Source organism: Oratosquilla oratoria, chromosome 9, assembly GCF_046742065.1.
Source record: "Oratosquilla oratoria isolate Oo_2021 chromosome 9, ASM4674206v1, whole genome shotgun sequence".
NCBI classification, from domain to species: domain Eukaryota; kingdom Metazoa; phylum Arthropoda; class Malacostraca; order Stomatopoda; family Squillidae; genus Oratosquilla; species Oratosquilla oratoria.
The window spans coordinates 60,407,694-60,420,392 of NC_134785.1; the positions used below are offsets into that span (position 1 = coordinate 60,407,694).

The 12,699-nt window shown below is 39.2% G+C and overlaps 1 protein-coding gene across 4 annotated transcripts in view; it reads left to right on the forward strand.

Annotated features, from left to right (window-relative positions):
* The window catches only part of LOC143028483 (UNC93-like protein MFSD11), a 110,518-nt gene extending 98,088 nt beyond the window's left edge, over positions 1-12,430 (forward strand). For all 4 annotated transcript variants that reach the window (XM_076190657.1, XM_076190654.1, XM_076190655.1 and 1 more), the window contains 7 exons: positions 456-625; positions 1,180-1,356; positions 4,652-4,745; positions 5,100-5,268; positions 6,483-6,605; positions 7,404-7,581; positions 9,910-12,430. In XM_076190657.1, coding sequence (XP_076046772.1) covers positions 456-625; positions 1,180-1,356; positions 4,652-4,745; positions 5,100-5,268; positions 6,483-6,605; positions 7,404-7,581; positions 9,910-10,213 — 1,215 coding nt within the window. In that variant the 3' untranslated portion in view covers positions 10,214-12,430. The remainder of the gene's footprint in view (positions 1-455; positions 626-1,179; positions 1,357-4,651; positions 4,746-5,099; positions 5,269-6,482; positions 6,606-7,403; positions 7,582-9,909) is intronic.
* Positions 12,431-12,699: the final 269 nt, after the last annotated feature.

Below are 12,699 nucleotides of genomic sequence, written 5' to 3' on the forward strand. Positions count from 1 at the left end.
TTAGCTTGCTTATCTTTTTTTTTTCCTATACTTCATATGTATCGTTTATCAGTGATAATTTATTTGACCAGCTTATTTTTTCCTATATGAGTTCATTTTACCTCGAAACTATCGAATAGATTTAAAGATTTTTCGTAACTCACATAAACTGATAGTTTTTGAAAAATCAGCACTCCCACCTTGCGATTCTTATTGTGCTTCCATTTAAACACAGCTGATATTGGTAATATCTTATAGATAATCGGAACCGAACAATTATTTCCTTATTTCGTTTTTTGGAACGTGACAAGTATATCATATCCTGTTTGACCAAGTAGGACAGGCTTAGGACAAACAGAGAACCAGAAGGAGGGTAAGTAGTACTGTATATTCTCTTTCCGCCCTCCCTTCCCATTTCTTCCTCCTCCACCGCCACATACAGTAGTTGTTCATGTGAATCTCTTCTTCTCCGACAGCAAGTGGTGATCGAGAGCATCAAGGCGGAAAATGAAGATTTCCGCGGATCCGGATACATCTCCCTCGCCGTCATCTATGCCGTGTTCGCCACTACAAACTGGCTAGCCCCTTCAGTGCTCTCCTTCATTGGGCCAAAGGGATGCATGATCGTCGGAGGCGTAACCTATGGGTGAGTAAATAAATAAATGATTAAATGAGTAAGTATGTAAACGAACATGAATATGATAAACAAATATATTTGTGTGTGTGTATTCGTGCGAGTGAGTGAGAGTGAACATACCACAGGGAATTATCTTTCTGGAGAGGACAGAGTAACACTTTCAATATGGCGATACAATTTCAAATTTTCAGTCGAGGAGTTTACTTGGGATGAATTGTGGTCTTGATTGATTGAAGCAAAAGGATTTTCAGATTTTTTTTATTATTATTTTTGCATCGGCACTGAATTTGTTGTTGTTGTTGAAAGAGGAAATATGAAGAACTTAGAAGTGACCTACACACGCGGCTTGTTACTGTAGTAGCGTCACAGGTTCTAGCACTACAATACCAAGCTCGGAACACGCTCACGGCACGGGGAAAATTCTAATACTGTTATCCATTACTGTCCCCTTTAAGCAAAATAGGTGTGTGGTGTATGTAAGGTTATAATTTTACCCATACATGTTGACATCATCCCGTTAATATGTGGATTATTCTTACTAATAAATCTTTCATTGTGATTAGGATATTCATCGCTGGATTCTTGTGGCCTCAAACATGGCTCCTTTACTTGACGTCGGTGTTAGTTGGTGCTGGAGCAGCCCTCATCTGGACAGGACAGGGCAACTACCTCACCCTTATGTCTGACGAGTCGACCATCTCCAGGAACTCTGGCATCTTTTGGGCCATGTTGCAGAGCAGGTGGGTCCTAAGGGCTGCATTACGAGTGGTTTGCTTTTTATACAAATTATCAACATTTTACCTCGGTTTAGCCAAGTCTTATATCACACACACGACTCGGTGGCACGGTTGGTAGTCTCCGACTGTCACTACGGCGGTCCGGGTTCGAATCCTGCCCAGGGCTGAAATAATTTCAGTATCGCTTCGCTTCTAGTCGTTACTCCAACTCTCGTGGGCGGGGGGTTGGGTGTGTGTGTGCGTGTAAGGTCACAGCATTACCCGTAGATCGGTCATACGAGCTCTGAGCTCTTTTCCAGGAGGGAAATAGCTGCCGATTACGAGTCCAACACGTGATCCAAAGACCATGGTGAATACACGCACACACACGAAAAGAAACTCAAAAAAGATAACTATAGAAGAGATCTGAAAAAAAGCTTCCCACATAGAGTACTGGATACCTGGAATAATTTAGATAAAGTGTGTGCAAACACAATTCAAGAATTTAAGAAAAAAAAAATTGATGCTGAAAGATACAAAGACAGGTCACCATGAGCATAACTCCCTTCCCGTGTTACACAACTAGGTAAACACACGCAGGGAATAGCTTGAACATCAGTGAATTGTATACCAGCTGAATCTCTCTTAAACGATCGATAAACAACCTACCTTAGCAATCCCGTCCCTCGGTTACAGCAAACCATTTTATATATATATATATATATATATATATATATAATATATATATATATATGCTCCGAGAACATTATGGACCGAAATTAAATAAGTTCTAAAATCAACACCATTTGTATAATCGGTGATTTCTGTATAGTAACTCAGTAAAGTCTATCATTACTATTACCAGTGCCATTATCATTACTATTACCAACAGTTGTAGTTACCATTGGTATAATTGGAATAATTTAGATAAAGAATGTGTGCAAACACCATTCAAGATTTTAAGAAAAAAAACGATGCTGAAAGATACAGACAGGTCAACACGAGCATAATTTCCCGTATTACACAACTAGGTAAACACACGCAGGGAATAGCTTGAACATCAGTGAATTGTATACCAGCTGAATCTCTCTTAAACAATCGATAAACAACCTTCTACCTTAGAAACCCCATCCCTCGGTTACAGCAAATCATTATATATATATATGCTCTGAGAACATTATGGACTGAAATTAATCAAGTTCTTAACACCATTTGTATAATCAGTGCATTTCTGTATAGGTAACTCAGTCTATCATTACTACTACCAGTGTCATTATCATTACTATTACCAACAGTTGTAGTTACCATTACTATTAAAACAAATTACCATTATTATTACTATTACCAGTGTCATTATCATTACTCTTAATACAAATTCCCATTAGTTACTTTTATCATTACTATTACCGTTAATCCATTACCATCATTACTCACCATCAATATTATCATTACTGTCACCAGAGTAGTGTGTGCACACACACTTGATGGCGCATTTGGTAGAGTTCCCGTCTGTCACTATGGAGGTCTGGGTGCAAATCTCGCCTAGGGCAGATATATCAGTTTCAATGCGCTGCGAGTCATTACTCCAGCTCTCGTGGGTGGGGAGTTTGGGGTGTGCGTGCGTGTAAGGTCACATTTTCTGTAGATTAGTTATATACGAGCTCTTCCGAGAGGGAAATAGCTGTCGATCACAAGTACAACACGTGATCCAAGACCATGGTGAATCAAACACAAATGTGCTCAATCTCCTGGGATCATTGGATAAGACAAGAGCCTCAGGACCTGACAGTATCTTAAACTGGATACTTAAAGAATGTAGGGAAGAACTAGCAGACAAGATCTACAGTCTTCTTAAACGTTCATTGAAAGAAAGCATTGTGCCACTTGATTGGGAAAGGGGGCAACATAGTGCCAGTTCACAAAGGTAGAAACAAGGAAAGACCAGTATCAGTAACCAGCACAATAGCGAAATTATGTGAAAGGATTGTGAAAGATCGATGGACCAAATACTTTGAAAATATGAACATTCTGAGTCAGTCAGTCAGTTTGGCATCAGATCTGGGAGGTATTGTGTGTCGAAACTTTTAAGCTTTTACTCGAGTGATTCATGTGCTGCAAGAGGGGTGGGTGCACCTGAACCTAGATAAGGAATTTGATAAAGTACCTAACAGTCAACTTATGTGGAGTTTGGAGCATGCTGGAGGACTGAGAGGCAAACTATTGGAAGGGATTAAAGAGTTTTTGAAGGAAAGATACATGAGAATAGTAATGGACAAGACATCAAGCTGGAGAGCAGTAAAGAGCAGAGTTCCACAAGGTTCAGTGCTTGCACCAATAATGTTTGTCTGTTAATGACAGATGGAAGGAACAAGCTATGCCTACATGTTTGTAGATGATCCAAAAATCATAAGAGTGGGAAATGAGGATTATGGTAGAATATTGCAAAAAGATCTAGATACCGTTTTTGCATGGAGCCAAGAATGGGAAATGAAGTTCAATACAAAAAAACTGCAAAGTGCTGGAAATGGATGATACTCGTAGCAGCGAAAGGCCATCCTTAAAGTATTATTTGGGAATCAAACATGTTACAAAAGCAAAAGAGGAGAAAGACTTGGGGGGGGGGATGATAAAAGGCAACCAATCACTTGACAGACATCAGTAGGATTATGGGAGAGACATGGACTACTGTAGAATATTAACATGTCATTTCATTATATGGATGAAGAGACAATGGAAAAAACTCAAAACCCTGAGGCCCCCAAGACTGGAATATGCATTGGTAGTATGGTCCCCACACAGAGCGAGGGATGTAAGCAAGGGCAGCAACCAAACTGGTCCCCAGCTTGGCAGATGCACCATATGAGGAAAGACTAAAGGTACTGGATCTGCCAACTTTGAAAGATCAGAGAAAAAGGTGACATGATTACGGTGGTCAGTCACTAAAGGGGATTGCATAGATAGAAGAGATCCGATTAAAGATGGGAGGGCTTTATGAGGTCATGGAAGTAAATTAAGAAAGACTACAAGTCGAAAGGATGTGAAGAAATACATTTTTCCATATAGATGTATAAATATGTGGAATAGCCCAATATCAAACAATACACAAGTTCAAAACTAAATATGATAATTGGAAATCAAGCATATAGATTAAGTTGGAACTGTACATGAATTTGAGTTTAGGTACGAAAATTAGAGAATAGGAGACAGAACCCAATGAGCATTGCTCTTTTCCTGTAAACTACAATTTGGTAAACACATACAACTAATACACAGTTTTATATATTTAGTGCTAATTTTTTTTTTCAATTTTCTTTTCCAGTTTGCTCTTTGGAAACCTGTTTGTTTATTACCAGTTCCAAGGACAAGATATCATTGGCTACCATACACGTCTCGTCGTTTTCAGCGTTCTGACGGTAGGTGGTAGCAAAACCAACCTGTAGATATTTATTTTACAAGGCTCAGATATAGTGTTTGAGTACATATCCCCCCCCCCCTCCAAGTGAATGGAAACTTGTAGCTCCCACAGTGACTGACTGGCAATAGTCCCTGGCCCCTTCCATAGATTTCTATGAAGAAACATTACAGTTTCTACGTCACTGGAATTGTATTTCTGAGTATAAATTATTCCCTTTTCAATTCCCATTTTTCTAATTTTTCCTATTAGCCAATTCTCATTTCCTATCATCCTTCTAGCCATGTTCTTCAGTTTTACCCAATTATTAAGTAATAAATACCAGGGCTTCCTAATCATGTAATCTCTTTAACAGGTAGTAGCAGTAATTGGTGTATTGATCATGCTGTTCCTCCCGAAACCTGGTTCCTCTAACAGTGGAAGAACTGATAATCTTGGAGGTCCTTACCAAGCTCTGAAGTCCTCCTTTGCTCTCTTCAAGACCAGGGACATGCTTCTCCTTTCAGTTACATTCTTTTATACAGGTTAGAGATACTTTAATAATGTTTTTTGTCAAAATTCTTATATAGCCACAAGTAATGGGAATGCATTATCTAAAGTATTCCACTTTGAAAAGGTTTTATACTGTTCTTTAAACCTTTACAGCCAAGGGACTTTAATGTAAAGAAAATTTTGTATTAGCCGGAACAAAATCGTTAAAATAATGAGATAAATTGAAAGGGTTAACTTAGCTCACTTCCATTCTGTTGTTATAAGCTTCTTTATTGTAATTCAGTACACCTGTCATGGTTTACCACTATAGTGATACAATTAAGCCATTTAGTTCAACTGATCAGATAGCGCTGAATGGCCTACCGGCTCCGGCGCTTGGCCTTCAAGCCAAAAATTCCATGAATCAATCAATCAACTGATCAGATATTCTCCACACACACACACACAATTTTTTTTTTTATATAAATACATATGCCAAGGGGTTTTTACCCCCTTACAAGGGAGGTAGCCAAAGTCAAAAGGCATAAATCCACTCCCAATTTTATTCCCATATACTCCACTCCCATTTACCACCACTCCCTCCCTCTTTTCTTGGCTCCTCCTGGATGACGGGTCATCCCTGCATCTCGCCCACTGCCCTGGATCAGAAGCAATGCAGCAAGACACAGCACATCCACACCAAGGCTACTTCATTTAATCAGCAACTCCCCGTTTCCATCCCCTCATGTAGAAGAGAAGATGTGGAGAAATCCCTTCTGGCTGCATCAAAATATCATTACTTGTACTCCCTAACCCTCCCCCACCTTCAGGCTGCATCAAATTACTTTTTCACACATACTCCCTCACCCTCCATACCCCACCCACTCCCTTTCATACATTACAGCATCATCCATACATAATCAAACTCCATTCACCCCTATCTTCTGTCTTCTCCCATCCTTCCTCAACAGACATTCCCCTCTTTCCCAGTGCCCCTTGTACCCCATCCATCCATCTCATCCTTGGTTGCCCCCTCATGTTCACTCTTACCTCTGCCTTCCACACCTCTTTTACTATATATTATATATATTACAATTAGATAAATGCTCAGAAGTCTACAAAATCTTCTGAGTGACCTACAGGTAAACTGGTAGCATGACTGGTTTCCTCGGGATTGTTGGTCTCTTGCAAGAGAAAACAAAGCAGCTGTTATTGATCAACAAAAACAATTACAGGGTTCATTAATTTTCTCGTTTCATCTTGGCAGGTATTGAGTTGTCTTTCTTCAGTGGAGTGTACAGTGCTACCATCAGTTTCACCAATAGGTTCCCAGATTCAAAGAAACTTGTTGGGCTTTCTGGCATCTGCATTGGTTGTGGAGAGATTCTTGGTAAGTTCATAAACAAGTAAGTTATGTTAATACGAGATTATAATAAATCAGACCTACTTTTTACTAGACTAGCAAAGAAAGTTATGAATTTGAGTGCAATCAGTTCAGTCTATCAAAGTTCTGAAGGACCACATTTGATTAACCCTCCACCCAATATAGTTCCATATAAACAAGAAAATAGACTTTACAAAATACACAAGAAACATTGAAAATTAAAATGGAATTAACTACAGCCACTCTAGTTGAACTTTTATTCAGAGAAACCAAAATCGTCCCCATAGAACAGCACATTAAAATAATTGGAACAGTTCTATGCAATATTCCTCAACCCTACTCATCCAGCCCATCACACAACACAAGCACAACCATCAGAATCAGGGTAGACAAAAAATCAATCAAAATTACACACAAATCACAACATTCGTAAACCTGACCAGTAAACTCGCTAACCTCAGACATTAGCCCTACAGAGAAATTCCTCCTTTGACAAGAAGGAATCACACTAACAGGTTGCCATTCAACTTTAAAAGAAAAACAACACATAGACCTGGCCACAGAAGCAAATTGTCTTAGATGTAGTAACCACACAGAGACCATTGAGCACTTCATCCTACAATGTCCTACTTTAGCCCTACCCAGACATCATCTTCCTTGGGTGATTTGAAGGCCAATTCAGTGGCTGTTGCCATTTGTCTGGGAGCCATGGGCCTCCTGCAAGAGAGACCTGGAGCAATGGATTGATTTATTCAGCCATGTAAATATCATTATGCTAACATGCATCATCTTTTCACCCAACAGGAGGAGCAGTATTCGGTATTTTTGGAAAGAAAACCAACAAGTTTGGCCGTGACCCCATTGTACTTTTAGGCTACTTGATACATATCATCTGCTTCTACCTCATCTTCATCAACCTTCCATCTACTGCACCTCTTGGAGATACATTGGATCCCTCTTATCTTCCTCAAGGACAGCCAAGGTAAGGTGAAATGGTGTTGGAAGGGAAGGGATTTAGATTAGTGGAAAACAAATTTGCTTGTAAGGTGATGGGGATTTTAAGAGAAGAATGTACATAAGACGTCAGTACCCCAATCAGGAACAACTCCCTGTTGCTGAAATAAGCACAGATTGAAAAACAACTCAGCATGCAGGTAACTCAACCCCTTTTGTACTGGGTAACACCTATCCTTTTTATATCAACTGCTGCCAGATTTTGTGGTGGTGAGGAACACATGCTGAAGGTACACAGGTGTCATCACCTTTGCCCTCTGCACAAAGTGATGCAGGAACACGTTTGCTTTACTTTTCTACAATGCTTAGAAAGACAGGGTGATGAGCAAGAAATATGGCAGCTACTGGATTAGTCATTATTGGCAATACCTGACACACCTGACTCAAACTACTTGGGGTTACATCCATTGGTCTTTTGGAGCAAGAACAAAATCTACATGTTTAGAGTGAGAATGTGGAATGCTACCAAAATTTGAGCGAAATTATACATACATACATACATATACCAAGGCCTTTTCTCCCTTACAAGGAAGGTAGCCAAAAAGGAAAAGGCATAAAACTATTCCCACCCATTCCATTCCTGAATACACACCACACCCCTCCACCCTCCCTCTTATCTTAGCACCTCCTGGATGACAGGTCATCCCTGCACCTTGTCCACTGCCCTGGGTCAGAAGCAGTGTCGCAAGACACAGCACATCCACAGCAAGGCCGCTTCATTAAATCGGTGACCCCCCCTCTCTGTCCCCCCATGCATAAAAGGAGATGGGGAGAAATCCCTTCAGGCTGCATCAAATTTTGCTCACACATACTACCTTACCCCCCATCCCCTCACCCATTCCACCTCATGCATCACAACATCATCCATATAAATAATTCTCCACTCACCTGTCTTCTGTCCTCTCCCGTCCTTCCTCAACAGACATTCCCCTCTTCCCCAAAGCCCCCTTCACCCCATCCATCCACCTCATCCTAGGACGTCCCCTCATGTTCACTCCCTCCACATCTGCCTTCCATACCTCTTTTACTAGTCTTTCTTCACTCATTCTTTCCATGTGTCCAAACCATCCTAATATTCTTTCATCAACCCTATCTCCCAACTCCCTTTTCACCCCTGTTCTCCTCCTCACCTCCTCATTTCTCACTCTATCTAGCCTAGTAACCCCCATCATACTTCTCAGACACGTCATCTCAAACTCCTTCTCTCTCCCTCTCTTATGTTCCATATTTCTGCCCCATACAGTCCTGTTGGTACAATCACTCCTTCATACAGTCTCCTCTTAGCATCCATTCCCAAATGTCTATTCCTCATTACACACTTTAATCCACCAAGGCATTTACTTGCTTCTCTCAGTCTACATTCTACCTCCACCTTCACTCCACCTTTTCCTGCCACATTTGCACCCAAGTATCTAAAACTATCCACTTCCTCCAGTTGCTCTCCCTTAAAGCTCACTTCCAGTCTACTGCCACTTTCACCCCTTGTACATCTCATCACCTTACTTTTACCCACATTTATCTTCAGCTTTCTTCTATCACACACTCTCCCAAACTGTGTCACCAACTTCCTCAAACCCTCCTCCGATCCTGCCACAAGCGCAGTGTCGTCCGCAAACAGCTGGCTCATCTCCCACTTTTCTCCATTTTCTTTAACCACATCTAATCCCTGACCTACTACCCTTGCATTTACCACTAACACTACCCCACTACCCAAAATTTTATCAGTGGGACCCATATATCCAGGGGTACAGACTTGCAACTCACTAGCTTACTGGAAAAGGCCCAGAGTTATGGATATTCTCAGTAACACCATACACTGTAGGAAGACTAATGTCTGCATTAAGACTTTTGTGATCCCTGTCTTGCTGTAAAGAAGACTTGGATTCTCAGCAATGCTTTGGTAACGTATATAGATGCCTTCTGCAAGTCTCCCAAGAGAATCAGAGGGTGTGACTGGAGAGATCACCTCTAGGTGTTTTGGACGATGATACAAGATTGGTATTTTGTCTTGTCTCCAAGCACCAGCTGAGCCACTACAGTCATGTGGCTCACCTTCTGGATAATGACCCAGATCACTGGATAAATTTTTAGAGACGACTCAGTGAGGCTAAGAGGGTGCCCATATGGTATATAGTTATGGCTAATAAATGTGCCATAAAACAGCGAGGGGAAGTCTGCCTGGAAGCTTGTTAGCAATTATCCACAGGGCTGGGGATGGGCAAGTGTGAAAACTGGAAGTGTCCGTTATTAATAGTTGTGTGTTCAAGCAATAACAGTTCTATTTTTTCTTTTTCAGTGAAGTGATAGCACTTTTCTGCAGCTTCCTCCTTGGCTTGGGCGATGCGTGCTACAACACTCAAATCTACTCCATTCTTGGTAGCATCTATGCTGACCAATCAGGACCAGCCTTTGCTCTCTTCAAATTTACACAATCGTTCTCAGCTGCTGCCTGCTTCTTCTACTCAAGCGTATTAGAACTGAACTGGCACCTGCTGATTATGGTCATCTTCAGTACTCTAGGCACCCTTACCTTCTGTTCAGTGGAATGGAGATCTGCCTCTAGGGAGAAAGCAAAGCCTGACACTGTGGCATATGACTAGTGGAAAGACGAGGGTAGTTGGTGGTTATGTGTGATTTGTTAGGTCTGCTGTTTGTTTGTGAAGTTACAACTATTGTTAAAAATGGTCATGACTAAATTATTTTCAAAATTTGTAACATAGTATCTACATACATCAAAGAATAATAAAAGGCTAAAAAAATGTAAATAAAACAAAATACAATACCATTCAGAAAGGGTAAGGAAGGGATTACACCAGTTTACAATAAACTATTAGAAGAGGGAGTACTTATACCCCCTTTTTGAAAGATTCCTAGTCATAGGTTGGTGGGAGAACGTCAGAAGGAAGAAGGAAGTTTTCAAGTAAAAAGAAAGCTATGCAAAGGGATTTTGTACAGAGATGGAGTTAAGATATTTCAGACAATCTATTACTATATTATCTCAAAGGTGGGGAGACAAACAGTTATCAAGTTTTGAAGAACAGTGAACACAAAAATAGTGATAGAAGAGAGATGTATTGCTGTAGTAAGGAATAGGAAGGTAAAGTCTACTAATGAAAAGGTAGGAGGCTTGATAGGCCAAACCCTTTTCAAGATTTGGGTCCAGACGTACCAATTTTTAAAATGTACAAAAAAGAAATAATAATAAAACAAGAAAAATAACACTATGTACAACATTTAGGACTAGATATCCAAGTAAAATTATCTGACATTAGTCTAACCAAAATCACTACCAGTCACAGGGTCTTAAATAGTTAATGCAGATTATTTTTTTTAATAGAACTACGAGTCATTGCACAACAGCCTCTCAGATCTAGATCCAAGTATTTATTTTCCATATAACGAGTACGTAACAACTGTGCCTTGAGTTTCACCGAGTAGGAACTCAGATGCCCACATCAGCTGGCAACAATCCTTGGGACTTCTCATAGATCTCTATGAAAAAATAATGAACTAATTTGTGAGAGAAGTCAGGAGTGGAGGCAGTTTGAGGCATACTACATTAAATTCCCTGCTTAAAAAGATTCTTCGTAAGGAAGCACCTTAAACCAACTCAAACTGAATAGAGTACAATACAGAGATTTGTGGGAACACCTAAGGATTATTTGGTTGCTGCAGATTGGCTCCAGGTTCCTAGTCACAAGAATTCAAGGCAACAATTATTATCAATAATTTTACTGGAAATGTGTATTTCATGCAATAGTGCTACATGATTTTGGATTTTAACGTGCTACATCCCATCAGAAGTAAAATACTATGTTAAGATACAAACTGAAATGGTTTTACATTTTACCAAGTTATGTTACAGCATTTATTGTAAATTTCTAATTTCTGTTACAACCACTGAGATTTAACTTGTTGATTTTCTGTATACTGTTTATGTCAGAAATTATGAAGAAAAAATTATAATATTGTCTTTCAGAGTGTGATAATCAAGTTGATTATGTAAATGTATAAACTATATATAACTCTTATAAAAGGTTTTTGCTAATGAGATAGGAATAAGGTATACAGTCATCTTTAAAGAAGGTTTGTGATATCTTAAACTTCTCTTCCCTTTCTTATCATTAATTTCATATATTTATAGATAAATTTCATAACTAGCTTTCATCTTGATAATGATCATTTATTGTGATCATGATTTCACTTTTATATTCATCATTTTATAATCATAAAGACCTATTGGTATTTGTTATGCTGGAATTTTTTTTATTTTTTATTTGATATTTTTAACAAGATTTTTTTTAATGTGTATATGTACATACATTTCAGGCTTGGTGTATGGTGTGTGTTCGTGTGATTTAAAGTAAAAGATATATCATACCAGTGATTGAGAGATGTGGGATGAGCATATACTATAGTAACTTAAGTAGTATGTGAGGAAATATTTGAATTTGTTTGTGCGAATGTGTATTTTTGTACAAGGTATGGGTGAAAGTTTCTGAAACACATTCTTATGTCATGATTTGAGTTTTAAACTCGTGTCTTTGCTACCTATAACAAAGATAGATTTCATGATTGTATACATAATTAGAGTAGTCCTCAAATCAAGCATACCTTCCATTCTGTATTAAAACTCCTCCCATTTGTCTCCATCACTGGACACAAATTCTGTGGGTCATGCCCAAAAGTTGGTTAAACCCATGGTGCTCGAACATTCCTGTTACTATGTGTCAACAGTTTGCCTACATGAATCTCTTAAATGTAGGCTTGCATGGAGTGAGTAGTGACTGTTTATTGAATAGATCTACTTTTATTAATGAAGTTTCATTTTCCTTCTTCCATGAACCTGTTGGCCAACGAATAAATCAAGGTGATACAGGACCACACAACCATATTTTTTGTTCAAATGGTAACATTACACACTATTGCTTCTTCCATCTCTACAGAACAAAGAATAAGGAAAGGATAGGCCCAATTAAAAATGAAGATGTCATGATAGAATCTGAGGATAAAAATGAGCGAGGAATTTAACAAATATTTTCTGTGTTTACCAAGAGGCTAGATATGATACCTGACTGCAATCCGA